Source organism: Canis aureus, chromosome 25, assembly GCF_053574225.1.
Source record: "Canis aureus isolate CA01 chromosome 25, VMU_Caureus_v.1.0, whole genome shotgun sequence".
NCBI lineage: Eukaryota > Metazoa > Chordata > Mammalia > Carnivora > Canidae > Canis > Canis aureus.
The window spans coordinates 46,578,612-46,599,701 of record NC_135635.1 but is presented as its reverse complement, the minus strand read 5'-3'; the positions used below and the strand labels follow the sequence as shown (position 1 = coordinate 46,599,701).

At 41.6% G+C, this 21,090-nt stretch overlaps 1 protein-coding gene across 27 annotated transcripts in view; it reads left to right on the top strand.

Annotated features, from left to right (window-relative positions):
* The window catches only part of MICAL3 (microtubule associated monooxygenase, calponin and LIM domain containing 3), a 219,473-nt gene that overhangs the window by 98,295 nt on the left and 100,088 nt on the right, over positions 1–21,090 (top strand). For all 27 annotated transcript variants that reach the window (XR_013364536.1, XR_013364537.1, XM_077871773.1 and 24 more), the window contains 12 exons: positions 903–1,110; positions 3,367–3,483; positions 3,880–3,981; positions 4,556–4,711; positions 5,723–5,823; positions 8,673–8,930; positions 9,318–9,433; positions 10,457–10,583; positions 11,539–11,635; positions 16,504–16,651; positions 19,135–19,331; positions 20,896–21,008. Coding sequence is in view for 25 of the 27 variants with exons in the window: in XM_077871773.1 (XP_077727899.1) it covers positions 903–1,110; positions 3,367–3,483; positions 3,880–3,981; positions 4,556–4,711; positions 5,723–5,823; positions 8,673–8,930; positions 9,318–9,433; positions 10,457–10,583; positions 11,539–11,635; positions 16,504–16,651; positions 19,135–19,331; positions 20,896–21,008 (1,740 nt within the window). In the remaining 2 variants the exon portion in view is untranslated. The remainder of the gene's footprint in view (positions 1–902; positions 1,111–3,366; positions 3,484–3,879; positions 3,982–4,555; positions 4,712–5,722; positions 5,824–8,672; positions 8,931–9,317; positions 9,434–10,456; positions 10,584–11,538; positions 11,636–16,503; positions 16,652–19,134; positions 19,332–20,895; positions 21,009–21,090) is intronic.

Sequence of the window (21,090 nt, the reverse complement as noted above, 5' to 3'; positions counted from 1 at the left end):
TTCTGGTGTTTGTTGTTGTTGTTGTTGTTGTTTTTTATCAATAATAAAAGGAATTCAAAGCCAAAACCTTGCATGTCTTTCTTTCCTCTGTGTACAGAGTACAAGTTAGTTAGGTGTCCATTCTCACTTTGAGTACTTCTCTAAAATATGGGTCTTTTTTTTTTTTTAAGATTTTATTTATTTATTCATGATAGATATATAGAGGGAGAAAGAGGCAGAGACACAGGCAGAGGGAGAAGCAGGCTCCATGCAGGGAGCCTGATGTGGGACTTGATCCTGGGACTCCAGGATCGCGCCCTGGGCCAAAGGCAGGCGCTAAACCGCTGAGCCACCCAGGGATCCCCAAAATATGGGTCTTTAAGATCATTTCCCTCAACTTTCAGTCTAAAGATGATGATTTTAGAATTCTTTTCATCACATAAAACTTTGGCTCTTGAAAGTTGCCTTCTAGGAATCCTTGAGTGGTAGACTCATTTCAGGACTCTTAGTATTGCCTGAATTATGTGTTTAATAATCTGTATCTTCTTGGACAGAAATCTGCTTGACTTAGAAACCTTTCAAAAGGTCCTCTCCTATTAATAAAAGATGACATGATTTTCAAATCTTATGTTGAAATGATGGCCACTTCAATAGATTGCAGATCTACAAGGTGAACGTGTGCTGGGTTTATGTCCAGCACTAACAGTTAAGAGTCTTCTGTATCCATAACAATCACTAATTTTTCCTCTCAAGCCATTGCAGGTGCTCTTCTATGACCCAGATGGGTCTGAAGATTTCTTGGGAGAATAGCCCTACTTGGGGGCTTTAGGTAATGATGGTTTATAAGATCATGAAACTGTTATTGAAATGTGAGCTCTCCTAAGAGATACTGCCTTTGCCCTGAAAGCAGCTGTGTTTTCCAGTGTCTCATCATTGGAGCTGGCCCCTGTGGTCTCCGTACAGCCATTGACTTATCCTTGTTGGGAGCTAAGGTAGTTGTTATTGAGAAACGAGATGCCTTCTCCCGCAACAACGTCTTGCATCTCTGGCCATTCACCATACATGATCTGCGAGGTCTGGGTGCCAAGAAGTTCTATGGCAAGTTCTGTGCTGGAGCTATTGACCATATCAGTAAGTAAAATCAGTCCTCCTGTAGGATCTCACCCCTGCCCCCTACCCACTTGTTCAGTAGAAAGAGGCAGATTATTCAAGGAATTCATACTCAATAGCTCAATTTGTTCTAACATCATTAATATCTAATGTATAGAAAGCATGCTGTGCTTGGAGTCAAAATACCTGTGACGCGATTATCATCTAGGAGTCTTTCTTTCTTTCTTTCTTTCTTTCTTTCTTTCTTCCTTCCTTCCTTCCTTCCTTCCTTCCTTCCTTCCTTCCTTCCTTCCTTCCTTCCTTCCTTCCTTTCTTTCTTTCTTTCTTTCTTTCTTTCTTTCTTTCTTTCTTTCTTTCTTTTTTTTAAAGATTTCATTTATTTACTCAGGGGACACACACACACACACACACACACACACACAGGCAGAGACATAGGCAGAGGGAGAAGCAGGCTCCGTGTAGGGAGCCTGATGTGGGGCTTGATGATTCGATCCCAGGACCTGGGGATCACAACCTGAGCCGAAGGCAGACGCTCAACCACTGAGCCACCCAGGCACCCCCATCACCTAGGAATTTTAACTGCAAGTGTTATTTCCTATGAAATGAGTTTAACTTAAGGATTTCTAAAGTTAGGCCTTGAACTCTTCCTGAGCGCTTGCAGTGGGTGGGATGGGCATTGGGGCCAGGCCAAGAAACACTACCAATTTGAGCCTTGACCCTGTGATGGTTCTTAGTCAAGTGCAAGAAGCAAAAAGCATGAGGCTATCTCTAATGTGATATGATAGATACTCTACTAGTGTAAGAACAAAATGCTATGGGGACAGTCCTGGGGAAAGCACAGCTTGAGAAGCAGCCTCCTAGTTTGATCACAAATGGCAAGTCAGTAATGAGACTCATTTGGCTAGGTGATTCTCATAAGGTCTATAGCCTGGATAACTCTAGATATATTTTTGTCATCTCCAAGCTCAGCTTAGGGTATGCTTTTCTGAGATCCTATAGAGTAAATACAAGTTAATGCAGATAGTCTTTTCATGATTGTTAAGTGGCCTCTCTGAAAAAGTGATTCAGAACAGACATCATGAAGTTTGAGTCTTGTTTATTGGTCATCGTTAATGATTCCAGGAAAGTCTTATCGAGGAACTTTTGTTCTGAGCTCCTCCAGATGTGTCCTGCAGATATATCAAACTGCCTAACCATTGCTGGTTGAAGTGGTTATGCCAATTTATCAAGCATTGGCCAACGGCTGCCACATTCCACTGGCAGAGGAAGCCCTCTGCCCATCTGTTGGGCTATAATATGTAAAGCATTTTGGAATCCATTTGTCTGCAAATATTAAATGTGTGCTAGAATGGGATTTAATGAACCTTTAGGAGTGTGACTCAGAAGGGTGGTGGTTGTGGTAAGCTGAGGAAAATAACCGAGATGACTTAGATGAGGATTTGCATGCACCAGATTAGTCAGAGGCTGCAGGTGAGATTGGTCTTAAAAGAGGACCAAAGGTCATTGGATTTGTCTGGATTTGTCTGCCTTATGTGAGAGTTGTCTTGGAGCTGAGAGTGTCCTACATTAGGGACTAGATTTTTATCACCATAAGCCTGGGGCTGCTACCATATCTGACAGTTGGTAGTCACTCATTGGACATGGAATAAGTAAATCTCTCTGTGATGATGAGAAAGATTTTCCATCATTATGAGCCTCGGTTTCTGTACCTGTAGACCAGTGGTGGGAGGGACAATAGTAAGAGACTTAGGTTAAGGTTTCCCTTTCTCACTTCATGAAGATCAGGGAGGTGATAGGATGAAAGGAAGATGCTGTGGGAATCTCAGGAAGTAGTGCAGCCCCTTTGTATTAAACGGGAAAACCCACCTGTGGGGGCACAGCTTTAGCCTTTTATTGTAAGTACCATGTCCTTGTCAGTATTGTAGATTCCACTATATGAGCGTGGCTCTGACTGAATCAAGGGGAGATGGAAAAGAGTCTCCTGTTGGCCACAATCTCTGTTGTCTCAGAGCTTTTGGTTGTTTTGAACACCTAACCCAAGAGGTGGGAGTGGCTTTGCACATCTCTCTAGAACATCTCTTGCACCAAATTGCATTTGCCCTTAAAAAAGAAAGAAAGACGCTGTGGAGCATGGCTTGGAAAATGTCTCCAACTACAGGAGACTTTGAGAATCTGGAGAAAGTGTGTGAGTGGGCAGGTGAGAAGCTGGGTAGTAATTGCTATCTAGGCCTCCCTTCTTGGTATGTCCTCACTAGTATCATCTTCTTGTTCCCCCAGGTATCCGTCAGCTTCAACTAATACTTTTGAAAGTAGCCCTGATCCTAGGCATTGAGATCCATGTCAATGTGGAATTCCAAGGTCTTGTACAGCCTCCCGAGGACCAAGAAAATGAACGTGAGTTGGAGTGGACAAATGAAGGGAGGGATAAGAGGGCCTGGTCTGGGTGAGGAGAGATGAAATCAAGGGAGAGAACTACAAGAAGTTGTGGGTGGTTCTCAGAACTAGTTAAAGAAGCTGCTTCAATTATATAGCCTCTATCTTCTGAGGAACTCTTGACTCAGTGAAGGAGGCTTTTGACATAGTATTAGACGTCGTAAAGACGACATGACAAATGATGTCATGGGGACATTCTCTTGTGAGCCTTCTTCAAGGCTTTTCTTTTTCCTGTGTTTTGTACCCCATGCCTTTACTCCTAGTATTTTTAGTTTGAGGTTTTGTGCAGTTTGTATCTAAAGGAGTCTTAAGTGCGTATGATCTGGATGATGACCTTCATTTTGACTTGGTCCACAGGGATAGGTTGGCGGGCACTGGTCCACCCCAAAACCCATCCTGTGTCAGAATATGAATTTGAAGTGATCATCGGAGGGGATGGCCGTAGGAACACCTTGGAAGGTATTGATTCATGCTCCTTTGCCTGGTTCGAAGCCCAGTGAAGGGTGACCCTCCCCCAACATTGGGGGAGGGTTTCTATCATCAATTCACATTCCTAAGAATCTGCATATGTGTGCTGTCTATTCTAACTGAATGGCAGACCCAACCTTCCACTAGCCAGCTGGTACTTGGGCTACTTCTTACAGGGCACTCTTGTTAGGGCACTAGGAAATAAGCTGTACTTTAATTGGTTGACACTATGGGATTTATATCTAAGGTTAGTAAGCTGATGGCTTCTTGTTCTTTCTTTCATTTGTTCTTTCTTTCTATGGAATCCCTTGTACTGAGAACTATTCTGGACAGTTAGAGTTCAGATTGTTAGTGTGTGGGAGCCTTTACTTCTTTCCTGAATTCTTATATTTTTGGACAGGCAAACATCTTATTTTCAGATAGAGAAGAATTGCCCTAAAATTTTCCCACTGATTCCCATGCTACATGTTCCCTAATGTCTTCATCAACACCCCTTCTTGTTTGAAGTGGTCTTCCTTCTTCTCTAGCAAGCTCTGACTACCTTTGAAAATTTCTTTCCTTCCAGGATTTCGCCGGAAAGAATTTCGTGGCAAACTGGCCATAGCCATTACAGCAAATTTTATTAACCGAAATACAACAGCAGAAGCCAAAGTGGAAGAAATCAGTGGTGTGGCTTTTATATTCAACCAAAAATTTTTCCAGGAACTAAAGGAAGCCACAGGTTGGTATAGTTGCCTCCAAAGCAACAAGGATAGAAATTTAAATAATTACTTATGATTTTTCTCTCAGAGGGTTTGGTAGAGTGGGTGGTCATTGACATTATTCCTGTGTTTGCCCCTCTGCTCTTTCTTCACTCCTATACGTTGTTCTTTTTATAGTGCTTTCCTTATCACTGTCTCCTCTAGCGTTCTTGGTCCTCCTTACAGTGACAGGGCTGCTCTGGGCTTAGTTTTATTTATTTGTTTGTTTTTAAGGATTCATTCTGCCATTTATCAGCTCTTCTTCAACCATCTCCCCTATGCTATGGCTCTGAGTGATGGTGCTTAATGCAGTAAACTCTTGATTGGTAGTTCTCAGCTTCTCTAGAACCGGACTTTAGATACGGAGTATACAATCTTCTTGTGCTCCAGTTTGGGCATGAAGTAAACCATGTGCTAAAATAGGAATGAGATTGTAGTATGATAGCTTTTGAATAAATTGACTTATTTAGCTGCAGTAAGAATATACAGCAAGTTTCAGTTCTGTTTTCTAGAACATGTTTTTTTTTTTTCCATTATGTCTGTTTTTTTAGATTAATTGAATGAAAAATCAGTAGTTCATGCTCTGCTTCCAAGCATCTAATTGTCCTCTTAAGAGCAGAGGAGATTATCCCAGTTGCCTTGATGACTATCAAAGAGGTTTAACCTGAGAACTAACCCTGACCTCTTACTAGAAGTTAACCTTTCTTTTTCTTCCAGTCTATATATCTGCTTATTATTGATCATAGTTTTTAGGATAACTTAGGGTAACAAGTAAATTACAGAGCAGTGCAGGTATAAACATAGCTCCCCCTCTGTTCATGAACTGAATTAGCAGGGAGTGAGAATCTGGGCTTAGACATCTCTTTATTTTCACTTTCTCTGCCTGGAGTTTGACAGTGCTGGTCTCTGTGGACACATGTAAACATTTGGCTGCCCTAATGTACCTTCATTTCAGCAAGCCCGCACGTGAAAGATTTGTCTTCTGGTTGCAGGTATTGACTTGGAGAATATCGTCTACTACAAAGATGACACACACTATTTTGTTATGACAGCCAAAAAGCAGAGTTTGCTCGACAAAGGGGTGATACTGCATGTGAGTAATGGATTTCTCTCCAGCCTCTTCTTATGTGGTACTAGTTATTATGACCACCTAAGGGAAAGAATTTTATTGTCTGATGAGTTTTTCCTGCAAGGGAATAAAAATGAGCATCGAACTCATCTCCTGAGAACATGTACTCCTCTAATATTTTCTGGTTTAACTTCTTTAAAATCTTTTGTTATAGAAGTTTTCAAATGTAAACAAAAGTAGAGAAAATCATAATGAACCCCCATGTGCCCATTATCTTGTTTTAACAATTATCGACACGTGGCCATTATTATTTTAGTATACCCACCCCCGACTCCTGCCATTGGACTGTTCTAAAGCAAATCTTAGATATCAGTTGTCTCTAATACTCAATTCAATTTTAGGTGATTTGGTTATAGTAATTCCACATATGACTGATTAATTAGCTGGTTAATAGGTTGTCTTTTGGGAGAAGGTGGTAGGGGGAACGGAGTTTCACCTAGAAACCTGAGACTGGTTCTGGCTTTACTGCAGGTATGTCTATCAGAAGTCTAGGAATGCTGGTTGGATCAGGCTATATTTAGACCTCTTCAGGACCTAACAATATTGAAAGGTCTGGCTCAGCATTTTATCCAGGTGGATAATTGTATGACATTCCAAGAGACGATGAACAGAATATGAAATCAAAGAACCACATGATAGGTGGTTCTTTAAGGGGAGTCTCTTAAGCCTTATTTAGTTTTTAGTCTGAATCGGAATTACTCTTCCCGTGTGATGAGATGGAGAGAAGCAGCATCAGATGTGCTGGTTCAGGCCTGTACAGTTCTTACCACAGACTCGTGGCTGAATTTCAGGATGCCTTTTATCTCTGCAGGACTGAGTTATACTGTTGCCCTCTCTGAGAGCAATGCTGGGGGCAGGCCAGTGAGCATGTGCCTGCAGCACAGTCTCTTCCTATTCACGGAACTCATGTCTGTTTCTCGGCCTTGTGCCTTTATGTGCACAAGGAGAAACAGGACAGAGCAGTTCTGTACAGTACAGCATATTCTACCAAAAGCATAAGCAAGATGTACTCAGTTGGATGCTTTATCAATAAGAAATAGCCAGTAAACCCGGTGGTGTGCTTTGGGACTAAGTTAAGACAAATCTGCTATCTTAGGCAGAACAGAACAGTGCTTATCAGTTGAAATTAATGTTTTATTGTGCTTCACAGTTATTGCTTTGTTTTTTATTTTATTTTTTTACAAAACTGAAAGTTTGTGGCAGCCTTGTACTGGTCAAGTCTATTGGTGCCATCTTCCAACAGCATTTATTCATTTCGTGTCTCTGTGTCATACTCTGGTAATTCTTGTAGCATTTCAGACTACAGCATAGTATAAATGTTAACTTATATGTACTGGGAAACCAAAATCCATTTGACTCGCCATATTCCAACATTCACTTGATTATGGTGGTCTGGAACTGAACCTGCAGTATCTCCAAGGCATGGCTATATGGAGGGACAATCTAGGATGCCAAGACTTGATTTGCTTTTACTTTTGATTTGTTTTTTTTCTTTTCTTTTTTCTTTTCTTTTTTTTTTTGAGGGCAGGAGCCCTGTTTCTATGTGTGCTGCTAAAGACAAACCCAGTTGTGGTTATTCAGTGTTGAATAAACACTGTTTCAAGGACCAGCTTGAGTATTTGTGTTTTGACCACTAACATCTTGTAATGGTAGCTCAAAGTACCATCAGAAACACTTGGAAATAAACCTTAGGCCCCACTTTAGGAGAATAAAGATGTGGTTCAGTTAGCCAGGAATCTCCAGAACAGAAAAGGAGTTTTTCAGGCCTATATATAGAAAACCCTTTTTCCTCTCAGCATTGTTTTCTTTGTTGGTGGGTTTCTATGAAGTCTTTCAGAATCTTATGAATTATTCTGAAAACCTCTGTTTCATTTTCAATATATTCTTCCCAGCCCCCTGGACTGTGGTTGCTCCCACCTCACATCTTTTTGGCACTGGAGATTGTGGGTACTTCCTTTGGGTTTGATGAATTATACAATGCCGAGCATTTCCGGTGGTCCTACTTGCCAAAAGCTATTTGCTACCCAGAAGATAACGATCGCCAATAATAACATAAATTATAAAATACGTTTTCAGTTTAGAAAGTACCATCACATAAATTATTTTATTTGGTATTCAAAACAACTCCATGAGATGGATTAGGCAAGATCAAAGAAATATGACTTGCTCCAAGTAAGTGGAAACACCAGGCGGCAAAGCCTGTGTTCTTTTAGAAACAGCCTCCTCCATGGGGCATCTGGATGGCTCAGTTAGTTGAGCGTTGATTTCGGCTCAGGTTATGATCTCAGGGTCACCCGGGGTCGTCGGGCTCCATGCTCAGCAGGGAGTCTGCTTGGGATTCTCTCTCCCTCTTTCTTCCGCCCTCCATGCTCATTCGCGTGTTCTCTCTCTCTCTCTCTCTCTCTCTCATTCTCAAATAAGTAAATCTTTTAAAAGTGGGGTGTGCCTAGTGGCTCAGTGGGTTAAGTGTCTGCCTTCAGCTTCAGGTAGTGATCTGAAGGTCCTGGGATCAAGCCCTGCATCTGGCTTCCTGCTCATCCGCTCAGCTGGGAGCCTGCTTCTCCCTCTTCCTCTACCCTCCCCATCGTGTGCACTCTTTCTCTCAAATAAGTAAATAAATAAATCTTTTTTAGAAAAATAAATAATTTAAAGAAATAGCCTCCCCCTTTTCTCTGTAATTTGTGTAAAAGACTTATTTTGGAATATGAAATCACTGCTGGAAGGAGGTAAAGACTATGAGACTAGCTTATATCTGACCTGTGTAGTGTGGCTCTCGTGAGGCTTTTCCTTCAACCTTCTCTCTCTGGAGACAGGACTATGCCGACACAGAGCTCTTGCTTTCCCGGGAAAACGTGGACCAAGAGGCTCTGCTCAACTATGCCAGGGAGGCGGCCGACTTCTCCACTCAGCAGCAGCTGCCATCTCTGGATTTTGCCATCAATCACTATGGGCAGCCTGATGTGGCCATGTTTGACTTCACCTGTATGTACGCCTCTGAGAACGCTGCCCTGGTGCGGGAGCAGAATGGACACCAGTTACTAGTGGCCCTGGTAGGGGACAGCCTCCTGGAGGTGAGTAGTAAGGACGGCAGTGGTTTGTAGTCGGAGCAATAGTAAGGAAGCAATAGTGATTAGGAACAAACGTGAATATACCGGGTTGTCAAGTGAGTGAGTATACCAGGTTGTTGAGTGAGTATCCACATCCACAACACTGATATACCAGGAAGTAGGGAAGTTCCTAAGTATAGATAGAAGCTCTGCAGCTTTTGTGATCTGCTCCTCTACCAGTTTATGAAGTGGGAGAGCCCAGTATCTGAGCACTTACCAAAAAGTACCATCAACAGCAAACTCTTTGTTTCTTAGTTTAGTTTCTCACCTTTTTTTTTTTTTTTTTTTTTTTTAGTTTCTCACTTTTAAAGGTAATTTATTTTTATTCCTTGTTTTCTCTCTCTTTCATAGCCATTTTGGCCAATGGGAACAGGAATAGCCCGGGGGTTTCTGGCTGCTATGGACTCAGCCTGGATGGTACGAAGTTGGTCTCTCGGAACAAGCCCCTTGGAAGTCTTGGCCGAGAGGTAATGGAAAGCAGCCAGGGGTCCCTTCCATGAGAAAACTGGGAATGATGAGTGGTTTGTTCCTCAGGCAGAGTACAGATTTTCTTCCTTCAATGTCTCTCTCTCTCTCTCTCTCTCTTTTCCTTTCTTAATTAAAGATGTTTTTGCATTTAAGAGAAGAAAGGCAAGATATTTATAAAATCATAGATATGTAAAGATTATCTAATTTATGTGCTCTTCTTTTCTTTCTTTCCAAATTTAATTTGTCACTGAGAATGGCATCTGAATCTTTGAATTCCATTAAAGGACAGTATCTGATTCCTTTATGACAGTCACATGAACAAGTATATAAAAACCTACTACATTAAATTTTCTTGTCCTTAAAGCGGAAAGACTTATACTAATGAAATCAGTGTAGTAGCAGGGGACATAGGAATATAAGAAAAGAAAGAAAAAGTGACTTTGAATTCAAAAGAAAATCCCAAGCTGCTTGTAAACATTTCTCAAATACCAAATGTCATATGTTGAAGCAGATCATTGCAAAAGAGGTAAGAATCTTAGGATTTGTTTGTTAATAAAGAACAAATGCCTTAACTGGAAGGACTAGAGAAATAAAAGATTTCCTGGGTACAGCTGGTGGTTGATAGCATTTAAGTCCGTTACCTAAGGTACTCGGCAAGTTTGGTGGCAGGTTGTTTTTCCATCCGTGATTTTCTTAAAAATTATAAACTGGCCTACTTGAAAAAACAAAACAGTAAATCAGTTGCCTTTTAAATTAGAATCAGGCTTTGTATCCTAGCCCACCACAGTGTACTTGCTTTTGCTACTAGTACTTAACCAGTCCAGGGCCTGTGGAATCCCTGGCATGGTACGAATGGGAGCAGGGGCTGACATAGGTTGGAGGAAAGTGGTCAAGGATGAGGATTTGTCATATCCTTCAGATTATTCGGGACACTGTCAAAAAAATGCGAATATTATCAAAGGAGAGGAAGATGTGTATGGTGCTTGTCACTGCTCTGAGTAAATAGTTGTATGTTCTTGCAGGGAAAGCATTTATAGGTTGCTGCCTCAGACTACCCCTGAGAATGTGAGTAAAAACTTCAGCCAATACAGCATAGACCCTGTCACCAGATATCCCAATATTAACATCAACTTCCTCCGCCCAAGCCAGGTAAGAGCCAGTTACCTACATCTGGGCCCATTTTCAGGACAGATCAGACCTTTGAAACATTGAAATGTGTCTGTTAGCACCGTATACACGTACTTCTTTCCTAATCCAAGTAGATGTGCCCTGGAATGGCGAAAATAGATAGCACTTTCCATCAACAGATCGAGCAACTCAGAGTGGGAGTTGTTGAATAACTTGCCAGAAGGTCATATGTGACAGAAACAATGGATTGAGGATTTTATCCAGTGCTTCCTAATTCAGGTTGCATGTTGTAGGGGAGAGAACACCTGTTCATTATCTGGGAAATGTGACTTGCACTTGCATTATTGCCACCAATCACTTGGGACAGCGGCAGTTTCTTCATTTATGAAGTGGAGATAATAGTCCTGCTATTCACAGGACCACTGTGAGGAAATTGTACACTTGAAGAAATTTTGAAAGTTAGGATACTCTGCAAGTAAGATACTGTTGGTCAGTTTTGTTGTGCTACTAAGTTCCTTTTCATAGTGTCTAACGCCTTGTCATTGAGAATGACATTTGACAAAGCTCAATAATCCCAAAGAGTCCAACAATTTTTGGAAAGCAGCCCATTCAACATATTTGCCTGTGTACTTGTGTAATTCTTTATTCACTTTCTACCTGAGGTTTATGGGTTTAAGCCCTCTATATACTTATATATAAGGGGGCCGGTGAGTCTTGCTGTCAGTGGGCAGTATGAATAGTCCAGTAATGACTATCAGAGGGTCCTACTTGGCCGAGTAGCTAGTTTTTAGCACAACTTTTTACACTAACATATATTGGTTTATATGTAACCCCACCACATTCCAGAAAGAATTTGAAGGTCATTGTCATAACTTTTTTCTGAATTTTGCCTAGCCTACTTTCTTAGTCTTTCATTTTGCTCTCAGGTGGGAACTTATTTTGTGGTGTTTGATTTTACAACTTAACTTTCTACCAGGTGCGCCATTTATACAATACTGGAGAAACAAGAGATATTCATCTGGAAATGGAGAACCTGGTGAACTCCCGAACTACCCCAAAGTTGACTCGCAATGGTAAGTTCTGGTAATGACCTTTTAAATGCGAGTAACCTACTCAAGAAGTCCATACTTACTCATTGAGCTGTTAGTGTGCACAGTAATGTGTAAGGCCGCGGTTCTCAGCTGGAGCCGATTTTGCCTCCAGGGGCACATGTGGTAGTGTTTGGAGACATTTTGATTGTCAGGACCAGGGGAGGGTGCTGAGTGCACAAATCAGCTCCCCCAACATAGAATTACTCAGCCAGAAATGTCAGTAATGTCAAGGCAGAACCCTCAATCTAAGGTTTTAGGAGCATATAAGGAGAAATCAGATACAAGTGCTGTTAGAGGGATGCCTGGGTGCCTCAGCAGTTAAGCATCTGCCTTCGGCCCAGGGTGTGATCCTGGAGTCCCAGGGTCAGGTCCCACATCAGGCTCCCTGCATGGAGCCTACCTCTTCCTCTGCCTATGTCTCTGCCTCTTTCTCTCTGTGTCTCTCATGAATAAATAAATAAAATCTTTAAAAAAAAAAATGCTGTTAGAAAGTGAGTGCACACATACCAGCTAAGGTTTCTGGGGGAGGCTTTATGAAAAAGCAGTGGTATTTTAGATGAGTACTACATTGCCAGGATACAGCTATAGAGATAAAAGCCATTCCACATTTTGTGTACCTTGAAGGGCCCCTGTAGGTATTTTTAAAAGGAGAACAACATGAATATACCTGGATAGCTACATGTAAGATGGGATGGAGAAGGGAAATCCCAGAGGCAGGACCGCTAGTTAGAAATACCCTGTAGCAGTCAGGCTAACGGTGGTGAAGGCCTAAACAGGATACTGATGTTGAGGTTGGACAAGGTAATGTAGCATGGTGAGAACAACTGACTTTGTGGCCCAGTCCAGGCGTTGCCATTTGTGAAGTATGAGGGCCAGAATAGGTTATTTTGCATGTGTGAACTTTGGTCTCCTTGTCTGTGAAATGGGCATACTTTGCACTACAGTCATAAGGATTCTGTGGCATATAGAGTATTTATTACAATGTCTGGTATATGGTGGGTGATCACAAATGGCAGCCATTTTGTCATTATTAATTGTCAATATCATTGTCATTATTAAACATGGGAAAGAGTATATTAAAGAGCCAGATTCAATAGGCATCGGTAGTTTGGTTGCATGAGTCAAGAGATGGTTGCAGATGGTGCTGCCATCAGTTTGGACAAGGAATGGGAGGATGAGAAGGTTTGAATCTATTTTTTTGTCTTTATGTTTAAAGATTTTCTTTCTTTATTTGACAGAGAGAGATAGTACAAGCAGGAGGAGCGGCAGAGAGAGGGAGAAGCAGGTTCCCTGCCAAGTGAGGACTCTGATGTGGGCCTGATCCCAGGATACTGGAATCATGACCTGAGGGCCAAAAATAGACACTTAACCGATTTAGTCTCCCAGGCTCCCTGATTTGAGTCTGTTTTGAGTTTGACATGTTATTAGAATATCAAGGTAGATTTTACAACCAACAAGCAGTTGGGGACATTTTTATATTTCTCCTCTCTGGTGTCATCTACTTGAGAGCAGACGGTATCACCTTTGTCACTGTCATTTTAGAGCCTGGAATATTGAAGTTGCCCAGTATATATTGGATTGTTGGATATAGAGACTGGGGAGACATCTGAATAAAGTAAATTTCTTATTTATGATGATAACACCAGGAGTGTTTCTCTGTGTAGTTTTAGAATACATTTTCACTGAAAGACTTAAATGAAACAGGATTTTTATGTAGTTTTTATCTTGTTATGTTCCCAAATCACTAAATGACTTCCTACAGGGTTAGGTATATCCAGCTGCCATAGGTAAGAGAACAGACGTTCTTGGACACAAATAGGAGTTCACAGATTCTTCTAAATGCTCCATATCAGGGGATCCCTGGGTGGCGCAGCGTTTAGTGCCTGCCTTTGGCCCAGGGCGCGATCCTGGAGACCCGGGATCGAATCCCAAGTCGGACTCCTGGTGCATGGAGCCTGCTTCTCCCTCCGCCTATGTCTCTGCCTCTCTCTCTCTCTCTCTCTCTCTCTGTGTGTGACTATCATAAATAAATAAAAATTTAAAAAAATTAATAAATGCTCCATATCAGAGCTCCTCTGATGCAGTTAAGAAAAATGGACTTTTTTTTTCTTATTCCTAATTTTTCTTTTTTAATATTTTATATAAATTCAATTTGCCAGGATGCTTGGGTGACACAGTGTTTGAGCATCTGCCTTTGGCTCAAGGCATGATCCCAGGGTCCCACATTGAGCTCCCCACAGAGAGCCTGCTTCTCCCTCTGCCTATGTCTCTGCTTCTCTCTGTGTGTCTCTCATGAATAAATGAATAAAATCTTAAAAATAAATTCAATTTGCCAGCATACTCAGTTACCCCATGCCCCACCCTCCTCCCCTTCTGCAACCCTTTCTTTGTTTCCCGTTTCCCAGAGTTAGGAGTCTCTCATGGTTTGATTTTTTTCCCCACTCAGTTCCCCTCCTTTCCCTATGGTCCCTTGCACTGTTTCTTATATTCCATGTATGACTGAAACCATATGATGATTGTCCTTCTCCAGTTGACTTACTTCACTCAGCATAATACCCTCCAGTTCCATCCATGTCGAAGCAAATGGTGGGTATTTGTCATTTCTAATGACTGAGTAATATTCCATTGTATATAGAGACCACATCTTCTTTATCCATTCATCTGTCAAAGGACATCATGGCTCCTTCCACAGTTTGGCTATTGTGGACATTGCTGCTATAAACATTGGAATGCATATGTCCCGGCGTTTCACTGCATCTGTATCTTTGGGGTAAATCCCCAGCAGTGCAATTGTTGGGTCGTAGGGCAGGTCTATTTTTAACTCTTTGAGGAACCTCCACACAGTTTCCCAGAGTGGCTGCACCAGTTCACATTCCCACCAACAGTGCAAGAGGGTTCCTTTTTTTCCACATCCTCTCCAACATTTGTTGTTTCCTGTCTTGTTAATTTTCCCCATTCTCACTGGTGTGAGGTGGTATCTCATTGTGGTTTTGATTTGTATTTCCCTTGATGGCAAGTGATGCAGAATATTTTCTCATGTGCTTGTTGGCCATGTGTAGGTCTTCTTTGGTGAAATTCCTGTTCATGTCTTCTGCCCATTTCATGACTGGATTGTTTGTTTCTTGGGTGTTGAGTTTGATAAGTTCTTTATAGATCTTGGATACTAGCCCTTTATCTGATACATCATTTGTAAATATCTTCTCCCATTCTGTAGGTTGTCTTTTAGTTTTGTTGACGGTTTCATTTGCTGTGCAGAAGCTTTTTATCCTGATTAGTCCCAATAGTTCATTTTTGCTTTTATTTCCCTTGCCTTCATAGATGTATCTTTTATTTTTTTTATTTTTTTTATTATTTATTTATGATAGGCACACAGTGAGAGAGAGAGGCAGAGACACAGGCAGAGGGAGAAGCAGGCTCCATGCACCGGGAGCCCGATGTGGGATTCGATCCTGGGTCTCCAGGATCGCGCCCTGGGCCAAAGGCAGGCGCTAAACCGCTGCGCCACCCAGGGATCCCCATAGATGTATCTTGCAAGAATTTACTGTGGCTAAGTTCAAAAAGGGTGTTGCCTATCTTCTCCTCTAGGATTTTGATGGATTCTTGTCTCACATCTAGATCTTTCAACCATTTTGAGTTTATCTTTGTGTCTGGTCTAAGGGAGTGGTCCCATTTCATTCTTCTGCACATGGCTGTCCAATTTTCCCAACACCATTAGTTGAAGAGACTGTCTTTTTCTCCTCTTGGATAGTCTTTCCTGTTTTGTTGAATATTAGTTGACCATAGAGTTGAGGGTCCATCTCTGGGTTCTCTATTCTGTTCCCTTGATCTGTGTGTCTTTTTGTGCCAGTACCACATTGTCTTGATCACAGCTTTGTGGTACAGCTTGAAATCCAGCATTGTGATGCCCCCGGCATTGGGTTTCTCTTTCAATATTCCTCTGGCTATTCGGAGTCTAAGTAAAATGGACCTTTAGAAAGGCCCTTCGTGTTTTAGAAGACATAGCAGTGAACTGGAAAACATCCAAGCATATGTATTTATGTATTCATTTTCTCAAGATGTTATCATTTTTAATATAGAGTGCCAATCCTGGCCTGGGAGATTGTTCTGGTCTGGGGTCCTTGGCCTTGCCAATGTAATCCTACAGAGTTCCTTCACTTGGTAAATTGGCTCTATACATGGAACATGTAAGAGTGGGCTTTGCTTGCTATTGCTTTAATGTGTTGCTAAAGAGAATATATTCTTTTGTTTGGGAGGAGGGGAGATATATATATATATTTTTTAATTCAGTTAGCTAAAAGAATGGACTCTTTTTTGCTCTACTCCTCCTCCTTACTTTGAAGGGAAAGAGCTTCCTCAGCTAGCTGCCAAATACCTCTCCAGGGAAGTCTTAGACCTTCTGGAAGTGAGGGTGACAGCTCAGTAGATGGCGCTCATCCATCTAAATCAGTATCCAAAAGTGCTGTAGGGACACTGAGCTTTAGCATGAGCATATCCAGATTGCCCCTCTTGTGACTTATTCTGTTAGAGGGGCTAGTTTTGACATCAGAGTCTGGGTAAATTTGTAGGTAGTTTCTTATCTACCTAAAATTCCACTATCATGATACCACTTACATAGCTATTTACTTTTTTTTTTTTTTTTAAGATTTTATCTATGTATTCATGAGACACAGGCAGAGGGAGAAGCAGGCTCATCGCAGGGAGTCTGCTTTTTACTTTTGAAAAACCGTGACAATTATTTTGTTCTTACCTTTAGTAATTTTTCAGACTGGATATGTGTACTACAAAGAGGAAGGATCCTACATCAATGCTACCAGGTGACCACACCTCTGATCATTTTTTTGTTGTTTCAGAGTCTGTAGCTCGTTCAAGCAAACTGCTGGGTTGGTGCCAAAGGCAGACAGATGGCTATGCAGGGGTAAATGTGACAGATCTTACTATGTCTTGGAAAAGTGGACTGGCCTTATGTGCGATCATCCATAGATACCGCCCTGATTTGATGTAAGTTGTGACAACTTTCATTTTGTATTCTCTTAGGACCTCAGAGTATTTTGCTATCTAATAGTCAAATTTTGTATTTTTTTCTAGAATGAAATACACTGCAAGATACTTTTTCTAGAAGGCAGTGATTAATTTCATTATAATTATATTTAAAACTATGTGTCAAGCATCATATAGCTGAATCCAGCTGAGGTTTTAAAAATCACAGCGCTCAGAAAGTCAGAAACTAGTTTTAACGCCCACCTGGGTCCATTAACATTACACAAAGGAAAACTCTGTTCTTTGGCCCCAGGCTGAACTTTTCTTCGCTTTGGCGGGAGGTCTCTCAGATGCTGTTGGTTATAAGGAAAAACTCACTAAAACATTTGGCTGGCTAAAGCAAATGTGTCACTACCAACAAAACAGAAAATAATGAATACTTACTGGATTCTTGGTATACTTACGTGGTTCTTTGGTATTCTCTGTTAAGAATTAGACTTTTTGCAAATATACTCTGCCCAAGCCCACAAGGTTCAGGCCTCTTTACTCACTTATATCAGTGGCCATTCTTTTGGCCTCCTCTTTTGGCCATTCTTTATTCACCTAAATGCAGAATCATTGCAATAGGATGACCCCAGGTCAACTGCAGTGGCCAGCGCACTCAGATTTCCCCCATAGGCATTCATTACCATGGAAGCCAAACAAGAAGCAGAGCCTGTTGAATTATTTTGGCTGCCTATCCTTTTATCATTAGGACCCAAATTTTGTGCATTTGCTTTATTTATTTTTTTTTTTAAATTTTTATTTATTTATGATAGTCACAGAGAGAGAGAGAGAGGCGCAGAGACACAGGCAGAGGGAGAAGCAGGCTCCATGCACCGGGAGCCCGACGTGGGATTCGATCCCGGATCGCGCCCTGGGCCAAAGGCAGGCGCCAAACCGCTGCGCCACCCAGGGATCCCTGTGCATTTGCTTTAATGATTGCTTAAGGAAACCTAAGAAACATAGTTCCTCTTTATATTAGGTTATAAATTAATGAGGCAAGAGGTAGTAGAAATAGTCTTATACAGTGTGGTTCAGGAATGGGAATTTCTGATTTGTTTGGATAAGGATAAGTGACCTCCAGTGCTCCTGTCCCTTAGCTAATGGAGAGGTTGGTAAATAGCAAGTGAAAGTAGGGCTTTTGCACCCCCACCAAGAAAGGACTTAAGAGGAAGAGGAAGGATGGTGATAAATAGCACTGGAATGCCTTAGAAGACCAAATGAATCCTCTCTCTTCCAAAGGGAAGGCAGTAAAAAAAAGGAGATGGAGGCTGACGTAGCGGAAGGGAACCCAGCAGGTGAGGTGGAGAGTGGTAGAGGGAGGGAACACACTCCTGTTAGAACGGGCAAAGGCCACCTACTGAAGGTCTAGGGAAGTTTTGTGTAAGTAGTGAGGAGGTAATTTGACACTGTTTAGAATACAATGACTTCATTCAGGATGAGGCCTCCATGGTTTAATAGGCTTCTTGCATAGAGAAAAGGCATTTAGAAAAATGAAAAACTTGCTATAGAGTCAGTAGTACGTTAACACAAAATAAGGCCTGCCCAATATCCGAAATCACCTCTGAAAAAAGAATGCTATCAGTCTTGACTTGATTGAATGATAAGAAGCCTGAGCCAAATGCTATCAGTCTTGATTTGATTGAATGATAAGAAGCCTGAGCCCAGGGGGAAGTGGTTGTTAATCTAAATACTTGGGAAAACTCAAGAACATTAGCAGTAGAAAAATCCTTTGAGGAAGATTTTAGAATTTCCCTGAGAAGGCTGAATTAGATTTACCAAAGCTGATTTAGTGCATCAACAGTTCATCTGTGATGGCACAGCAAGTGAAGTCCTAGGCCTTTAGAAGCAGTCTGATCCAGATAGGATACTTATCATTACTGAGCACTAGTTTAATAGGTACAGATCACATACAAGGTACAAGGGAACACTTTTTTTTTTTTAAGTTTTTATTTATTTATTCATGACAGACACACAGAGAGAGAGGCATAGACACGGGCAAAGGGAGAAGCAGGCTCCATGCAGGGAGCCTGACGTAGGACTCTATCCCAGGTCTCCAGGATCACACTCCGGGCTGAAGGCGGCGCTAAACCGCTGGGCCACCAGGGCTGCCCCAAGGGAACATGTATTAAAGATATTTAGTTCCTAGTCTTGAGCTTACCTTTTAGTAAGAAATTTATGTTACCAGGAATACTGAGAATAGTTCTTCAACTTTTCCCCTCTTTTTTCCTTTCTGGGTATATCTTTAATCATTTCTTCTTGCGAATGATATGCATTTTCTTAGTGAAAGGAAGGAGACTAAACTGTGAGATGAACAGGTTGGCCCTCAGATTGTGGTGAGACACCTGCACCTGGATTTTAGGTGAAAGATTAAGAAATGATGATGAGTCCATCGATACTGTGTTTTCTGGGGTGAGGACAAGCATCCCTTCTTGATATGTTTTTCTCATTCTGTTTCTTAGAGATTTTGATTCTTTGGATGAGCAAAATGTGGAGAAGAATAACCAGCTGGCCTTTGATATTGCCGAGAAGGAACTGGGCATCTCTCCCATCATGACAGGCAAAGAAATGGCCTCGGTGGGGGAGCCTGACAAACTGTCTATGGTGATGTACCTGACTCAGTTCTACGAGATGTTCAAGGACTCACTCCCCTCCAGCGGTAAGGGCTGGCAGGCACTGGTATGGAAGTCCTCCATTTCTTGTCTGTTGGTGCCTGGCCTTTCTTTCTTTCCCTCTCACCATGTCCTACATCGGTACTTGCAAAAGCAAACCTGCTCTTACTTAATCTGTTGGTTGTCTGTTGGAAACCTGGTTGGCTGTGCAGGTAAGTCCCTGAAACTTTGCTCCGTTATTATTTCCTTCTCTACTAGTATGTTCTCAGCCATTCTTTCTTTTCCCAAATCTTTCTCACTAAATCTATAAACATGCAAAGATTGTTTCTATGCAAAATGTTTTCCTTGACTCTACTACTTCCTCACACCCTTTCTATCAGAACCAAACTTTTTTGAAAAAGTGGTTTGTACTTAAGGCCTCCACCTCCTAAGGCCTAAAGTTTGTAACATGTTGCAGCCGGCTTCTGTTTTCACTGCTCTGCCAAAGCTGTTCTCCACAGTCATGAAGAATCTCCACATCTGTATTTTCTCACTTTGCATCTCTCATGTACTTGGCTTTTCTACATTATTCAGCACTACGGAACTATGTCCTTTTTCTTGACAATCTCTCTTCATTTTCTTTCTTCTGTAACTGTTCCTTATCTAGCTTCTCTCTCTTCGCCAACCTGTTAGTGTTTTTCAAAGTCTTTGGCCCTCTGCCTGCTGCTGCCTCAGTTTACCAGAGTGCACACACACAAAAAAATATTCCTGTTGTCATTTATTGTCTATTGGAGTAAATATAGTATAATGCTTTACAGTGTTGACCATGGTACCAAACTGGGTTCACTTCCCAGTGCTTCCACCTGTTTGACCTTAGACACATTACTAAATTTCCCCATGCCTCAGATTCCGTATCCATAAACTGGATTTTATGTATGTATAACATAAAACGTGATCTGCTAAGGAGAATGTTTGGCAAATAGAAGTACTTAATATCAGCAATATATTATTAGTTTCAATTACTTTTAAAATTACTATTGTTACTAATAAAACATTAGAATCCAAAGAGTTTATGGCTCTACAATGTCTTCCAGCCCATGTACTCTTACAGATGTCCATGGCTTTTTCTGATCAGATGTGCACTTTTTACAATAGGAACCCAGAACTCTAACATCAATATACCTGTTTAGGGAGAGCCTTCCCTTTGCGTGCACCTAAGTACATGGGATCTACATAATCAAAGCCAGTGACCTTGAGCCATATACCCCTCCTCCCTTTCTCCCTCTGCCTGAAAATTTTTATCACAAAGGGAGGTTTTAGCAGTCTGCTGTAACTAACAACCATAGGCAAGTTCCAACTTTTGCAAAGCAAAAGTGGAGTTTTGTGACTGAAGTGGATTGGAAAAAAGAGTTGGTTCTATTAACATGGCTGGAAAAGAGAAAGCTCAGTATCCAGACCTTAGTTTATGTTTTCTTGGTGGAATTTCCTGCTGAGTTCCTCATGCTTTTGTCAGAACAGATGAACCTATAGAGTTTTCTGAGGTTCTGTGAGCCACCTGCAAGGAGAATAGTTCTGCTCAGTACTTTGAAGTCCCCTCCAGGGCTGTGCTCAGACACTGCTTCCTTTTCACAGATGCCCTGGACCTGAATGCTGAGGAGAAGGCAGTTCTTATAGCCAGCACCAAATCACCCATCTCCTTCCTCAGCAAACTTGGGCAGACCATCTCTCGGAAGCGTTCTCCCAAGGTAAATGGAAGAGGTTTTTGACCTGCTGCAAACCTAAAGATGAGGTATAGTGACAAGGATAATGCAGTCTCCCTCCTCTCTT